This window comes from Caretta caretta, chromosome 7 (assembly GCF_965140235.1).
Source record: "Caretta caretta isolate rCarCar2 chromosome 7, rCarCar1.hap1, whole genome shotgun sequence".
In the NCBI taxonomy this organism is placed as follows: Eukaryota; Metazoa; Chordata; order Testudines; family Cheloniidae; genus Caretta; species Caretta caretta.
Genome location: NC_134212.1, coordinates 109,028,654 through 109,045,992, shown reverse-complemented (window position 1 = coordinate 109,045,992; position 17,339 = coordinate 109,028,654). Strand labels below are relative to the sequence as shown.

The window sequence follows — 17,339 nt, the reverse complement described above, 5'->3', positions numbered from 1 at the left end:
ATGTGGTGTTTGCTTCGTTGGGTAACATGGCACATATTGTGAGTTTTCTTACAGTTTTACTTTGTTTGGCTGCCTGCAAGTGTTCATGCTAGTTGTGCCCTAGAATCCTCTGTGCAGGTTCCCACAGTGCTCCATAAGGAAGGTTGGTAGAAAGAGGCGCAAAAAAAAAAAAAAAAAAAGGGTGGGTGGGACGGGGTCGGGGAGGTGTGTGTGCTTCCAGCATCTGAAACAGACCAACTGTAAATACATAAGGTACATCTGAAAGCCCAAGATAGGGACTGAGAAAAGTTGCCATAACAATAGACTTTTTCAGGTTTTGATAACTTTGTTTCAATAGGAAAAGAAAAAATCATTAGCAGAAAAAAAAGCAGTGCAAACTCAGGAAGCTGCACAGAAAGCAAAAGAAGTAGTTACTTCTGTTGCCACTTCAGAATCTAATAGTCCGCATGAGCGGTCAAAGAGAAAACTTCCTGTTGGTGCCTTGGTTTCTTCTGTGAACGTTGGCTATGAGTATTTTGAAGTTGGTACTGGCCAGGTAAGATTGTTAATTAAAACATCTTATTTGAGAATAGTGGTATATACTAAGACAAAACAAAAAAAGTAAAAACATCCCATTTCATTCTAGTCATGTGAAAGAACTTGGGTATTTCTTGTTTTTCATTATAAGTGTGGGAGGGCTTGTTAAAGTTAACGTTAGGCTTTGCTTTCAGTAATGCGGCCACCACAATTAATTTCACCCCTTCAGAGTGGCTAGGACTGGCTCCATTCCCAAATCAAGGTCTCCTACATTAAATTACAGCACTTGGACTGCCATGGTGTTGAATAGTCATTTGGGTTTTCTTTGGATGCTTACACATTACCTTTGTTCTACATCATTGTAGACCTAAAATTTGAATGGTCTGTTCTTAATCTAAAGTTTTATTTTAAGAAAATACACCGAAATATTTCCTGTTAGTTTGACTTATCCTCATATACTTTCCTATATGTTTTTTAAGGTGCCTTTGCAAGGCTTCTCCATGTAAGCCATATGGGCAGAATATCCCAGCAAATATCTGCCACCCTGCAGCGTAAACTAGCGGGTTGTTGGGTGTTTGCTGAGTCAGTCACCATTTTTCCTTTTTAGTTAGGCTTAAAGTGAATTGCCTGACATTTGAGGTGGCATTTATTTTGTTTGATTACTTTGTGCTTCTAGGTTTCTGTGGCTTACAGTGTGCTAGACTTTGAACCAGAAAATTTCTTTGCCCTGGGTTCTCCAATCGGTGTGTTCCTTTCTGTACGAGGAGTGGAGAATATTGATGAGAACTATAGACTTCCTACCTGCAAGGGATTCTTCAATATTTACCATCCAGTGAGTGAGAAGTACCTGTGAGATTGGATTTCAAGTAATTTAGATGAAAGGAAGGTGGGAAAACTACATTTGAACTTTTTAAGGCACCAAAAGTAATTTTAAAACAGTCATCGTCCCCTGAACGTTGCAGTCACCCTCGGTTATTTCTGAACCTCTACAGAAAATAAGTAGCTGGTTGCAAGTCATGTACTTAATACTTAGCCCAATTACCTTGCCACCTGCCCTCTTCGCTTTCCAAAGCCAAAATAATAATCTTATTGAGAATCTGTTTTCTGTCATCTGACTTTTAGAGTGCTCTTTGTCTTCCTCCACTACTCCACTTCCTCACATGGAGATTTGGAAACTCTTTATAGTTATTGTAAAATAATAGATTTATCCTTCTCTTCATTCCCATCTTGTCATGGTACTAACCAGTATGCCAGCTATATGAAATACTGGAAACTGGGGAAAATCTGCGTTTTTATCTTGACTCTATGTTGCTTTCAACACAGTTGAGTAGTGTATTGCAAGGTTTTGTGGTGTGTTGAATGGTTACTGATATTTGCTTATTCTGTAGCAAGAGAAATCCTTTTGTGCACTGGATGTATTATGTTAAAGAGCTAGGGCAAAATAATGCTCATCTCTGCTATCATGTCCCTCTCCTACAGTCTCTGAACCTAAGAGAATGAAAACACTGATTGTGTTAATGAATCAGCAGTAATTTACAATTTAACTAAACATTAGTTCACTTGAGTTAACTGAAAAAGACAGAATCTACAAATTATCTTCACTAATTGTCAACAGGTTTCTTTAACTGAAACGTCACTAACATTTTGGATTGTTAAACATCAAATAATTTTAGTTATTCTGGCTTTCTCTTTATTTGCAGCTTGACCCAGTGGCTTATAGGTTAGAACCTATGATTATTCCAGACTTGGACATAAAACCAGTTCTCATTCCACACCACAAAGGCAGAAAAAGACTTCATCTTGGTAAAAGGTTTTTTTATATGTATATTTTACTGTATATGTATAGTCTATGATTTTCTAATGCATCAAATATTGTAGGTCAAGATTTTCAAAGGGGATTAATGATTTTTGGTGTCTTACTTCTCATGCACCCAACTTGAGATGCTTTAAAGGAGGATGAATTTCAAAGGGCAGGTTCTCAGCTCTTTCTGAAATCAGGCTGTTTTAAAGTGTCTCAAATTGAGCACCCACAGTCTCTGTTTAGTTTTGAAAATATTAGCCTTTTTGTTAATTGAGGCTGTCTAACAATCATCAACTCGTAACTTTGCTAATTGGAAGTGTATTTTTAATAGTTGCAGGTAATTGTCCTGTTATTAACTTCTTAAGATTCTGAGGATAAGAAGTAGTAGCCAAATTAACTGGATCCCCAACTCTGTCCCCCAGTGCCTGCAATTCTACCACTCCCAAATATAGTTGAAAACTTAGACCCACCCTGGGTGGACGTTGATCCTCATGCTACTGAGTTAGCCAGCCTTTCTGCTTGGTGTCACTGTGGGGTAGTCAGGAAAAGATCCTTACTGAGACAGTAGCAGTATCTGGGTTAATAGGATTGGATTCTTGACTCTTGTGTCAAACTCACATGCCCTTGGTTAAACTGACACATTTCAGGATTGTAAGGAACTTTTTCCAAGTTAGGTTGTCAGGGACCTGGAGGAAGTTCTGACTTCCTGTGGAGCTCTGGGAAGAAATCATCTGGTTAGGATGAAGTGGCCATTTCCAACATTTACTTTTTTCAGATTCTGAACATGTTTGGTACTATATTTCCTTGCCTTTTATTAAATTGAACTTTAACAGCATCTACTTCAAATACGGGTGGCAAAATACTGCTTTTATAGTGAAGATGCTGTGTTCTATGTCATCTTTTAATCAAGAGGAATAAGAGGCATGGGCATATATGCACCAATAATTGGTACTTTGGCTAGTACTTACTTTAAAAAATTGTGTTTGTGTTCACGTAACGTTTTCACTAAGAATGCTTCTGATATTGTGATCTTTTTAGAGTTGAAAGATTCTCTTTCTCGTATGGGATCAGATCTAAAACAGGGTTTTATCAGCTCTTTGAAGAGCGCTTGGCAGACTCTTAATGAATTTGCACGTGCTCATACCTCTTCAACTCAGCTGCAAGCAGAACTGGAGAAGGTAGCTAATCAAATTAAAGAGGAAGAAGAAAAACAAGTGGTAGAAGGTAGGTTGACATTTCACTGATATTCTCTTAGTATACTAATCTCATGTTTGTGGAAACATCAAAGCTCAAATGAACGTTAGAAATGTTAGATTTTTAGTTAATTACAATTTGATCTTGTCCAGGAAAACATATTTTTTCAGATTCTTAATATGTTATTCTTTGTATTTGGTACTGTATTTCCTTGCCTTTTATTAAATTAAACTTTAACAGCATCTACTTCAAAGGAGGCTTTGATTAGTGAAATCTTACAATTGAGCTTGATGTCAAGAGCAAGTTTCTAAATGTTTTGCCTTTACTCTTCTGTAAGAAAAATGAGTAAACAAATATTTAACATCTGTGGGATTTCTGCTTTTTAATTAAGCTCTACTGCCTAGAAGGCCAGGCTGAGTAATGAGACAAGAGTCAGAAAGAGTGGATGTGGAGAAACTGAAATGAACACTGTGTCTAAGTCATAGATATTGCCTTCTACAAACATTAATCTCTTGGGAGGTTGGGGGCTTGATTTCTGCCTGCTATCACTTATCTGACAGGTATTATTTACCATTGTATGCTTTGTTGTTTCTGGGTAGAATGAACAAACACTTCCTTAGTCTCACACAATCAATTAAGGATGGTCATTGCTGCTGGAGAAACAGATTGAAACAATTCATTTTTATGGTTATTAGTCACACTGCTGCATGACAGAATGAAACCACATGAATGGATAGTGAGACGTGGTTCTTAATTACCTATCTAATGTCTTGCAGAGACTCTGTGCTTCAAGGTTGCACTGTTATTTAAATTTATAATAAAAAGAACCTGAGACCTCCGTTTGTAATAATAAACCACACAGAAAACAGCAAAGGACTTATTTGTGTTTTATTCCACAGTTGAGTTGAGGCTACTACTGTCTTCCGAGAAACTAATGTAGAAAATGGTGACCTCCGTTTATAGTCATAGAATCAAGCAGTAATAAAGGGTTGAGCTTGTGACTGACTTCAATGTTAAAACTATCAATTCTAGCTGAAAAAATTGCCGAAAGTCCAGATCTTTCGAAGGAAGAGGGTTGCTTAGTAAAGGTCGGGATGCTAAATGGAGGACGTCGTATTGACTATGTTCTACAGGAAAAACCAATAGAAAGTTTCAATGAATACCTTTTTGCTCTACAGAGTCACTTGTGTTACTGGTAAGAATTACATATTTTTTTCTGTAATTCCACAAATTTTGCTTTTCCAGTGTAGTTATATGTATTTAATTCAGGTTACTTAATTATCAGTCCTCTTCCTCTTATTTTGTACAGTTTATCTGTGACCAACATGACAGTAACAAGAATGCTACTGCTTGTTTCTAGCATTTTCATTATGAAGATTGGGAGGATCATAGAGCTTAATTTTCCAGGCTTTTTTTATTTTATTTAATTTTATTGTATTTTTTAGTTTTGACAGAAATAGCAGTGTTCTACACAGGATTTTTCCTCAGTATGATACTGACCAGGAGTGGTAGAAAGAGGATATCTGTTAAAATAGGATAGAAACAATACAAGCTATGTTGGATTTTTACTAATGAATGCGCACCTTCAGTTTTGGCATGGGTTTGCTGGTGCACAGTGGTGAAAGAAAGGTTGCCTTTGATACAGTACTACAAAGAGGAGGAATGGTCCAGTGGTTAAGAGTCTAACCTGGCACTCGTGGGGACCTGGGTTTGGTGATTCTGCACAGGCTTCTATGAACTTGGACAAGTCCCAAAGAACCATTTTCAAAACAAAACTCTAAAGGGATTCTTGCAAATTATCTTAGGCTCTGAAGTCAGTTAAGTGCTTTAAAAATTTTTACCCTTAGTCTCTGCCTCAGTTCCTCATCTGTCAAATGGGATAATAGCATTTCCCTGCCTTATAGGGAGTGTTGTGAAGAGGAATAAAGATTGTGAAACGCTCAGATACTACAGTAAAATCATAGAATTGTAGAAGTGTAGGACCGTAAGGGAGCTCAATAGGTCATCTAGTCCAGTCCCCTGCCATCAAGACAGGACTAAGTAATAACTAGACCATTCTTGACAGGTGTTTGTCTAACCTGTTCTTAATGCTCCAGTGACGAAGACTCCACAACCTCCTTAGGCAGTTTGCTCCAGTACTTAACTACCCTAACAGGAAGTTTTTCCTAATGTCCAACCTAAACTTCCCTTGCTGAAATTTAAGCTCATTGTTTCTTGTTGTATCCTCAGAGGTTAAGGAGAACAATTTTTCTCCCTCCTCCTTGTAATAACCTTTTATGTACTTGAAAACTGTTATGTCCCCCTCAGTCTTCTCTTCTCCGGACTAAACAAACCCAAATTTTTCAATCTTTCCTCGTAGGTCATATTTTCTAGATCTTTAATCCTTTCTAGGGAGTCATTTCCCGTTTTGTATGTGTGCAATTGATTGGTCCGTCCTGAGTGGAATTCTTTGCATGTGTCCTTATTGAGTATCATTCTATTTACTTCAAACCGTATCTCCAGTTTGTCCAGATCATTTTGAATTTTAAACCTATCCCCCAAAGCCCTTACAACCTCTCCCAGCTCGGTATCACCTGCAAACTTTGTAAGTGTACTCTCTATGCTATTATCTAAATAATTTGTGAAGGTATTGAGCAGACCCAGGACCAATCCCTTGCACAACCCCACTCGATATGCCCTTCCAGCTTGATTGTGAACCACTGATGATTATTTTCTGGGAATGGTTTTCCAACCAGTTATGCTCCCACTTTATAGTCGCTTTATCTCGGCTATATTTCCCTATTTTATTTATGAGGAGTTCATGTAGGACCGTATCAAAAGCCTTACTAAAGTCAAGATATATCACATCTACCACTTTCCCCCTATCCACAAGGCTTGTTGCCCTTTCAAAGAAAGCTGTTAGGTTGATTTGACATGATTTGTTCTTGACAAATCAGTGTTGACTGTTACTTATCACTTTACAGTAGAACCTCAGAATTATGAACTGACTGGTCAACCACACACCTCATTTGGAACCAGAAGTATGCAATCAGGCGGCAGCAGAGACCAAAATATAAAGAGTACTGTACTGTACTAAAAGTAAATGACTTAAAAAAAAAAAAAAGTAGAAAGCAGAATTTTTCTTCTGCATAGTAAAGTTTCAAAGCTGTATTAAGTCAGTGATCAGCTGTAAACTTTTGAAAGAACCATAACATTTTGTTCAGAGTTATGAAAATTTCAGAATTATGAACAGCCTCCATTCCTGAGTTGTTGATAATTCTGAGGTTCTACTGTATTGTCTTCTAGGTGTTTGCAAATTGATTGCTTGATTATTTTCTCCATTATCTTTCCAGGTACTGAAGTTAAACTGAGTGGTCTGTAATTCCCTGGTGTATTGTTATTCCCCTTTTTATAGATTAGCACTATATTTGCCCTCTTCCATTGCGGTCATTTTAGTACCTAAGGTAGCCAGCGAGTAGAAGCTATGTAACGTTGATCAGCTTGCTTTTTGGGAAGAAATATTTCTCTAATTCTCCAAATATTGCAACCTTGTGGAAAAGAAAACCTTTACAGTAAGCACGTTCTTTGCTTGTTATGTGAAGGGGACAGAGTGTATCATGTGTGTGGGCAATTAGCATTGAGAAATTGTATTCCTGAGGAGTACTGACTCTCTCTGAGTGAGACTTGGAATAACCTCCACCTTACACTCTTGGAAATATAAGTTGGTCACTCATAGTATTCCACGCTTAATCAAACCTTCTGCTGCTATCTCTTCTTGTGACTAGCAAGATCTTTTGTATCAAACTCAATATTAAAAGGTCCTTTGGCTTTTATATAAAGCTGACTAAACCACCATTTGTCGTCTTGTTTCTTTTGGCACTGGTATGTTAGATCAGGCTGCCTCCAAGAGAGCCATGTCTAAATGCTGCTACTTGGCTGACTCACAACTTCCAGGTCCTGTTAATGAGCACCCTAGCAGAGGTGCACCAGCCTCTGTTTCCAGCCTCAGACTCTTCTAACCTAGAGTATTGGCTGTGTTCAGCCACATGAAGTTCTGTACACATCTCTCAGAGATGTTCTGCTTAGGTTTATCCAACTAGGTCATCTAGCTAGTCTCTCTGAAGACATTGCTACTTCAATTGAACCTCATGGCATGAATTTAGCTTCAACCTTTTATAACAGTAACCTTAATCATCTGCCACCATGAGCCTTCACTGCTCCTGCACAAGCTGAGAATGGGTTTCATTACTATTTAAATGGCCAACACTTTTTTTTTTTTTTTGGACATCATTTTGTACCTGGCTGAATAGTACTATTTCTAGTATGACTTATTTTTCAGGTGACATGTTTTGCATTGACTACACCTAGAGTTTCAGCTGATATTTTAGAAGGTGTGAGATCCCTGGTATTCTGAAATCATCCCGTTCTTTAGAAACCAATCTTTTTCTCTGGGGTTATCATGGAATGTCACTCTCAAAAGTGCATGTGCCTATCTAGGTAGCATTATCATTTTCTTCTGAAATAAGAACTGCTATTTTTCTGCAAAGAAACAAATTGATATTCTTATCTCTCGTATGATGCTTTGCCTTGACTTTATCGCTATTCTGAACTTGGTGCTCAAAAAAGGTAAATGTAGCAAAGATCATTTTCAAGGCTAAGCAAGGACACCATATTTGTTTTGACAGCTACAGCTTTTCAAATGCAACCATTCCTGAAGAGAGATTCGAGCACAATAAGTAGCAAAACTTTATTTTACTTTGTGTGGGAATGAAATTGCAAGATATTAATGCTCTGTCATCAGATTTTAACAAAATAAGGAAAAAAGAATTGCCACAAATGGATCTTCCTTCAAAGCTTTGATATTTGTTATGATTTTTACTGCTGATGTACACAGTGGTTTCAAAGCTGGTTTTTAGGACATGAAAAGGGAAATTTCATTTCCATTGTGTAATTGGCCATGCAAAACACCATTACTTTATCTGGATTTTGAGTTTAAAACAATAGTTTAAAAAAAACAAAAACTGATTTCATGTATTTCAGATGGTACAGGGTATAGAGTAACTTGCATGAGAAGCAATATAACCCGTTGAGAGGAAAAAGTTGCCAATCTGTATTCACTCTTATGCATACTTAATTTCTCACTTTTGTATATCTTAGATTTGTGCGTTTTATTACCACAGTACATTTGAATAGACATGGATTGTGGGATGACATTAACATGTATGTAAACTGCATGTGATAGCTAACATGACTTGTGTAAAACATGAACAACAACTGATCCTCAAACATCCAGATGATTGGTTAACTGTATCTTTTTCTCTTATTGTCTTATTTCTCTTAAAGACCAGTTGGTATTTGGAAAAACAAAAGTAAACTAAAATTGGTCCTTCAAAACAATGGCCTTTTTTTGCTGAGTAAAACTAGTACTGTGTGGCTTTGCTATAATTTTCATAATAGTAGAAGCACAAGTAGCTTACTGCACTAGTTATCAAGTGCCACTGAAATAGGGTGACCAGACAGCAAATGTGAAAAATCAGGATGGGGATAATAGGAGCCTATATAAGAAAAAGACCAAAAATCGGGACTGTCCCTATAAAATCGGGACATCTGGTCACCCTACACTAAAATGTCTTCTGACTATTGGAAAGAAAAAACTCCATAGAAATAAAGTAAATTATGTCTAGAAATAGACAGTATTGTCCAGTGGTTAAACCACAGGACTTTAAGTAATATCTAATGGGGCTTTTTAGTGTTGATGATGTTTACATGGTGGTAAATTGACAGTTGATTGTATAGGAGCTGTTCTTATCGCAGCTCCAATCCTGATGTATGACAGTCATATCAACAGTTTGCTCTGATAGTTGGGTTTCTCTAATCTAATCAATAATAAATTCCAATGGTGGTGATTTCTTCTGCACAAGCCTTCATTGTCTGGATTTTTTATGTTTTATGATGAATAGTATTTGTGTAGTTTGTGTTTTCCACAAGGTGGCAGTCTGTAGTTATTTTTTTCTATCTAAAGATTTGTTACTCTAATAGACTAAGCCATATTAAAGTACCTAATCAGAAGTAAGCAAGAGTAGAATATAGTGAGTAATACCCAAGAATTCAAATTAAAAAGTCTTCTCAGGAAGACATCGGTGAAGTGAGCCAAACCTTCAGGATGAGGAAACCCTGACATTGATCCCTTTGCCTGAAAATTTGTTGCTTGTGTATGGTCCAGATATACAGAGGGGTATCAGGGTGTAATGTGGTTATGACCTGTATGCTGAATCTCATTGTAAATATTTGAGCAATTGCATAATTTCTCTTGCATTTTTAACTGTGTATTGGCAATCTATAAACAGCATTCCTTAGAGGGCAACATCCTTTAATATAGATCATAATCATAGTCATAATTACACCTCTCTCTCGCTCAGCTGCCTTCTGGCATGTTTGAAAGGATATGAGAGGGGCTTGTGCAATATTTGCACAACTCTTAGGACTTGCCTCAAGCAATAGAATGTTGGTTATAAAAAAAACTAACGGACCCTTTTTATTCATAGGGAATCTGAAGACACAGCTTTGCTACTTCTCAAAGAAATATATAGGACTATGAATATCAGTCCGGAACAGCCGCAACACTGATGTGTAGATACCTGAATTTGTAAGTTTTGCCCTCATATAAACTGCATGCACTTAAATCCCAGCATAATTTGGTGAACATGATTTTGGAGGCCTTTTTCTTTTCCCATCAAAGCTTACAGTGTGAAGCAGGCAGTTACAAAGTGTGTAATGTTGTTGCAATGTGTGAATTGTGGTTCTGGCTATAATGATCCTCCACCGATTGATGAAAGTTGTGTGTGTGCATAGTATGGAGGGGACAGGGAGAGTAGAATAACTTACCTTCTAAAGAGTTTTGCCCAGACAAGTACATAATCTAGAAATACAAACAATATAGCTTGAGAACTACAGCATAAATAATTCCCCCAAAAGACACTAGCTTATTTTAAAAGGAACCAAAATAATAAACTGCATATTGTGCATCTCAGAATAAAAATATCTTTAGTACATAGCAGTTTTAAAGTAGTAAGTATCCCAACTGAGGGTCCTCACTCAGAGTTTCTTCCACTGAGCACTAGGAGCCAGAGTCTGAATTTGAGGTGATAATGGAAATATCATTTTGGTTAGTATCCTGCTGTTTTTCCTGGGGTTTGTGTTAATTGTTAAAATCAAAGCAACTAAGACATAACAGAGTTGTAGAAATTAATGAAACAAATAGTTTCTTGCTCTTTGGCAGTGACTCAGGCTATGTCTACACTGGCACTTTTGTTGGTAAAGCTTTTGTTGGTCGGGGTGTGAAAAAAACCCACTCCCCTGACTGACATAAGTTTCACCGACAGAAGCACCAGTGTGGACAGCACTATATCATTGAGTGACGCTCTTCTGCCGACATAGCTACTGCTGGTCGTTGGGGGTGTAATTATGTACTTATGTAATCGTTGGAGTTATAATTATGCCAACGGGAGAACACTCTCCCGTCAGCATAGAGCAGCTTACAGTGGCGCAGCTGAAGCGGTATAGCTGTGTCGCTGTAAGGTCTGTAGTGTAGACATAGCCTCAGTGAATGTTACAGTTCATGTTCATACTATGCTTTGATGATACCATTTTCAGGCACTGACTATTATGGACATGGAGGTATTAAAATATATAGAGAGAGAAATCATCTTTGCCCCCCAGAAAACTTGCTGACATTCTGCATTAATGTTCTGGAAAGTACCCCCTTTAGACAGCAGCTTTTGATGCTTTCCTCGTTCTCAGACATATCAACAATAAAATCAAGAGAGGACAGTATCCTTCCTTATTAAAAGCACAGATGGGGGTCAAAATACTCAATCTGCGGGAGAGTACATGAACTTTCATAGGAGTATCCCAGATGCCTGTACTGCTGCTGTACAATCTTAATACGTTTTTGTAAGAGAATGTTCCTGCTGCTAGTGTACTAAATAGCCAGTTTAACTGATTGCCAATGGGGGTGGTGTACCAGTCTAATGTCAGTCCTGTTCTGCTGAAGTATGTCATAGCTGATTGACTGCACTTTAAGTGTAGCAAAAGGAAAAACACATTTGAAACTATTGCCTAGCAACACAACTGCTTATATCAATTGTCAAGATGCTATCTACAGCATCTCTCATAGTCATAGTTGTAATGTTGCACTCTTGGCTTTTGTCTCTTATATTATGTCCTTATAGGTTAAAATCCTTACTCACCTGTTCTCGCTACAGAATGGTTGTTTTTAAACTCTAAGTAATGTTGTTTATTTAGTGGCAAATCATTCTACAATAAACTCATTCCTGGTTTCTGGTGTGTAGGCTGGAACACTCTCTTTCATTAAGACGCATGCACAGTATCGCTCATGGGAAAGAGCATGGATGTACAGTATATCACAGTCTATTGCTGTTTGCTAATGAGCAAGTCAGGAGTGTCTGTACAGTTGCAGCAGCTTCAGGAGTTGCTCGGAGCTTTCCCATCCCTTGCTTGGCTAGCCAGCAAGCATATGAAACTACATTTCAAATAGTAAATGTCCTGGATGGCAAAGCAGTCCAGGCCCTTTGGTACATTTGTTATTTTTATTTCAGCGACAAGAAATATCTCTCTGCTTGCGTTATCTAAAAAGTCTTTGCAAAATCCTGCTCCTCTAGGAGAAGTAAGCATTTTTCCCAGGCTAGCATGACCAGCCATGTTCTGCAGAATCTAAGCAGTTCTTCTTATAGTTGCAAAAAAACAAAACCACAAAAAAACCCGTTAGAACAAGAACTGATGAGTGCAATTGGTGCTGTAGCTGCTAAGCAGTGTGAGGCAGCGTCGGTTACCTGATGGAATTACAAAAAGAGCTCCATTTACTTTGCCACTGTTTAGAAGCAGACTCAGTGGACAAGCAGCCTATAGGTTCCTTGGCTCATGAACAGGAAGAATAAAGATCAGCAGTAGCTTCCCTTCCTCTTCTTTCCTCACCCCTTAGTATGGAGGCCTACACACCTCTCCTGTTTTGCTGTCCTGAGCTGTCTCCTAGCCCAAGCGAGTGGGACACAATATGCGTTGCTCCTGATTCTCTCCTGGGAGAGGAACAGTGATATTGTGGCTCCAGTGAGTGGGGGAAGAATAGGACCCCCAGCTTCTCCATGAGTGTTGTGATCATAGAACAGCCAGAAGAAAAGTCCCTGCCATCAGGAAAAGACTAAAAGCCCAATTAGGGAAACGTGCTGAGGCAGCTGTGAGGAGCCTGAGGGGCTGAGATGGCCAGTGTGGTTTTGAGAAGTCTCTGCTGAGTGACAGTAGATTTGGGAAACTGAATTGTGGTGGTGGGGAAATTAGGGAAGATTCTGCAAGAGATGGAGAGATCAAAGAGTGATGAATTAAGTGGAATGGTGCTCAGTGGGTAGAGGGATTAATGGGGGTGAGTCAAATTTAGGATGTTGGTGATTACTAAGTGAATTATGAAGTGATCAGTGCAGTACAGAAGCTGGTGTGAAGTGTTTGTGAGAGTAGAGAGAGAGTGTTTGGTGTGAAGTGTCCGAGGAGGTGTGAGTGCATGAGTCTAGTTGTGTGTACTGTTGTTTGACAAGGCCGGGCCAGTGTGTTTTGTGGGATTTTTTTTTTCTCATCTGGGCTGGTGATAAAAAAAATATTAGCCATGGTTGGATTCCCATAATAATCAGTGAGTAGCTCCCAAGATCTGGCAGTCAGCTGTGACCAAAGTCATCTAAACCATGGGGAAAAAAATCTTCCAGCCCTCTCATCTAACATGACTAGGGTGACCAGATGTCCCGTTTTTTGGGGACTTCTTCTTATATAGGCGCCTATTACTCCCTACCCCTGTCCCAGTTTTTCACAGTTGCTATCTGGTCACCCTAAACAGAGTGTTCTGCTTTGTCTTCCTGAAATTACTCTTTGATAAACAATATTGTAAAGTTCACAGGATTTTTTGTAGGATGTTTGCGTGCTTAGAATAACAGAATTTATAGCCAATATGGCCTGGTTGAATAGAAATGTATGTTACATTAAGATTTAATCATTTTTACATAATATGTTTCTTTGTATGCTTAGTGTTTATTTGCACTTGCTTGTCATTTTTGTGTCCTCTAAATATTTGTAATAAGAGAAAAGGAGTACTTGTGGCACCTTAGAGACTAACCAATTTATTTGAGCATGAGCTTTCGTGAGCCACAGCTCACTTCATCAGATGTTAATAAGAGAGTTCTTCCAGGCAACTTTATGCCCTACTTGTATTTTTACTACTTGTACCTTATGCCCTACTTATATTTTTAGTTCTTTTGTAGTGGGTCCTCCAAAGTGCACAATACGCAAGTTAATATAACTTCATAAAAAGCCAGAGCTATTAAATTCTGTGTTCAGCTGCCCCAGCACATCCTATAAAATGAGTTAAGTTAAAGGGTATGCTTACACATATGGGCACAGTAGCTAATCCAACTTTCCAGTGATCCCATGATCAGAAATCAAGATCCAGTATCAATTTTATTGATATTTAGGAATGAATTCAATCATCATTGTGGGGGATTAACACAAGTCTCCCATTAGTGCAGCATTGCAGTACTCCCATCACTCTAATTTGCAATCATAACTCCCATCACCAGAATGAATCCTGTTCGTGGTGGTGGTGTTCAGAGGGGAATGGCGGGGGCTGGGGAAATAGACCTTAGGGTATTACATTTTTATAAAATGAGTGGTGTGTGTGGGTTTTTAATCTTTTTCTCTTTGAAAATGAACATTAATGTGTTTAGTTTTAACATAGTAGTACTACTGCAAGATGAGAAAGTTCAGTTTCACCTTTCCTGTTTTTCTTTTTCTCTGCACAGCATATCTAACGTTCCAGCAGGCTTGCTGACAAAACATTTTGAGGAACCTCCAGTATTTCTCTAGTCACACATGGCAAGAATCCGAATCACAACAGCATTTTTTTTCTTCAGTCCAGAACTATTTGATTTAGCTAATACCTTCTTGTTTCATTCAAGAGTGTTTCACAATTTTAAAATGATCAGCACCGCAGTTTGGGAAGCATAATTGGAATGACACCATTTAACCCTCTTATTGAAATTTAGTTGTACTGTTGCCAAACTTTGACCAGTGAAGAAATATTTGTGGCATGCAAATTATTATTATTTTTCTTCTCAAGCTACCTTGTCTGTTAGGTGTCAAACATGTATTTTCTATGAAGGCAATATGTTCTTTATTAAAGAAAGGACTTGTTGAGACACAGCAATAATCTGCTCTTTTTAAAAAAATGCGTTTCCACTTTTAAAAACAAAATGTGAATTTTAGTTATAAGCTGCTTTACATCAAGCTTTTGTATTTACTAAAATCAGCAGCCAGAATGACTTTCTTACTACTGTGAGTTCAGTGCTGAGATTTTATAAAAGCTTTTTAACCCTCTGACTTCTTTGCAATGGAGATAAAATTATCTTTTGTTATAGAAAATATAAAGATTTGTTACAGCCAGTTCAGCATTCACCTCTCTTGGAATGTAACTGATGTAGAGAACGAAGAGGGATGAATCAAACTACATTTCATTTTGGTGATTAACAGTTCATGTGACCTCGTGGCTGCTCTACCTGGGAACTGAAATTATGACATTGACCTCAGAAAATTAATTTCTCTCACCAAGGCATGTGAATGTAGAGCCTCTTTCAAGCTCATTGGAGCTAAATGTAACAGCCAAGGCCAAAATTTGTGATCCATATTCTATTTTCATCTAGTTAAATCAGTGGAGTTGTATGGGGTGAGGTCTTTTGGATTAGTGTCTCTGTGAACGCTGGGCTTCTGTAGCTTTCTTCTGGCAGCATCTTTAATGCAATTACCTAACCTATAGTGCTAATAATATTTGCTTCTGTTACTGCAGTAAGGACATTTTGCTAATGTTTACTTAGTAAGTTCTTATGGAACACAGTGACTTTTTTGAGTATATGTAAAATACACATTTTTGTGTGTATATTTTGGTTAGTATAATTAAAAGTTACTGTAATGCCAATGAATCTTTACTGCAAGCTTTTGTACTTATCTCAACAATTAATGATTTGTTCTCTCACTTAATGAGAAGGAACTTGGATGCTTTTGGTGTCACTTCTCCCATTCTGAATATTCAGGATTACATATAGTACAGTAATTTCCCTTCAATTTTTTTTGTTAAGCTAGAATACATTTTGCCAAGATATGTCGGATGGACTAGTCTCTTGGCTGGTGGCACAATGAGTGGAAAAGCCCAATCCCTTCAGTAAATCCTGTATTAAAGATAAGTTTCCCAACAGCTTTCAGACCCATATAATTGGTATTCAGATCATGTAGCCTATAGTACTGGATAAAATACCAAAGAATGAAAGATATTATGGTTTTCAAGAACCTACAACAATGTTGAATGTGTACATTGTGCTGAAGTGAGGACATAAAGGCAAACAAAATAAATTTAATGAAAAAAATGTCCAGAGGGTGTTTGATATGACTTATCACTTTGAATCTAAGGGAAGATGCTGTTGGGAATTCAGCTTGCTTTTTGATTGTATATTATTCATTACTGTGAAAGGAAATTACTGTTTAAAACAGATTAAGCAGTTAGTCACTTAAAATAGATATGTTTGTTTGAACTTGAATATTTTAAATCCATTAACTATTTTTAATTCCAAGGAATGTAACCTTTTTTTAACACTTTTGTCTTGATAGTCTGAGATAAGCAATTATTTCAGGGGGAAAAATTCTGACTGGGATCTTAGACTTATGTGGAATCTCCTCCATTTGAGCCACCTAAAATGTGAATTATATTCTGAAAAGTGACTTTTTAAAAGTTGCACATTAATCATCTTGTATGTATTCAGTCATTTCTGCTTACTGCAGTGACAGAAGTTTCTGCTTTTAAATCCTGTTCCATCTTGTAACTTGGAACTTAGTAAACAGTTCCGTTGGTGATCCACAACACTACAAACCTTTGGAGGGAGTGAGGTATAATTTGGCCAATGGAAACTTTAATCATGTAGAAGAAGGGGGAAAACCCATCTTGATTTTTTTTTCAAATCCAATTTTCAGAGTTACCCTCTAGAGGCCAAATATCCTTTCTAGTAAACCAAGAACACTGATCTGGAAGTCAGAGAGACAATAAACACGGCACCCCATAATGTCAGAGAAGAACAGCCATTTAAATCTAGGCAGGAACAGAGCACTAGAAAATGCACTATGGGGAACAAAGGGCACTGGCAAGAGAGTGGAGTTATATTACCTTATAACTGACTCCTGTGATATTTGTTTTTCCTTTAGAACTCTGGATTATTAGCTACTTAGGCTGTAAGCTTTTGGGGGCATTTTTGTGGGGACTTTGTACGGTGTCTAGCACGGTATGGGCCTTGTTCCTGACTGGGACATCTAGTTGTTGAAATAGAAAATCTCCTTCAGAATAATAATAGAAATGTATAACCACTTAAAAGGTTTATATAAATATTATAGAAGTGTTATCTTCAAGACAGGTTTCAGAGTAACAGCCGTGTTAGTCTGTATTCGCAAAAAGAAAAGGAGGACTTGTGGCACCTTAGAGACTAACCAATTTATTTGAGCATAAGCTTTCATGAGCTACAGCTCACTTCATCGGATGCATCCGATGAAATGAGCTGTAGCTCACGAAAGCTTATGCTCAAATTGGTTAGTCTCTAAGGTGCCACAAGTACTCCTTTTCTATCTTCAAGACAATATATTTGGTGCACCCTATGTTATGGGCTTCGTCCTGCTCCCATTTACATCCAGGGAAAAACTCCATGGACTTAAATGGAGATAGGGTTTGGGTTCCATGTACTTACTTTTCTTTAAATATAAA

General features: G+C 37.7%; 1 protein-coding gene across 1 annotated transcript in view; it reads left to right on the top strand.

Annotated features, from left to right (window-relative positions):
• SEC23IP (SEC23 interacting protein) overlaps positions 1-15,962 on the top strand; it is a 38,929-nt gene extending 22,967 nt beyond the window's left edge. Inside the window, exons 13-19 of the mRNA XM_048856089.2 lie at positions 338-535; positions 1,193-1,348; positions 2,217-2,319; positions 3,356-3,541; positions 4,544-4,706; positions 10,036-10,136; positions 14,347-15,962. Coding sequence (XP_048712046.1) covers positions 338-535; positions 1,193-1,348; positions 2,217-2,319; positions 3,356-3,541; positions 4,544-4,706; positions 10,036-10,117 — 888 coding nt within the window. The 3' untranslated portion in view covers positions 10,118-10,136; positions 14,347-15,962. The remainder of the gene's footprint in view (positions 1-337; positions 536-1,192; positions 1,349-2,216; positions 2,320-3,355; positions 3,542-4,543; positions 4,707-10,035; positions 10,137-14,346) is intronic.
• The last annotated feature ends 1,377 nt before the right edge of the window (positions 15,963-17,339 follow it).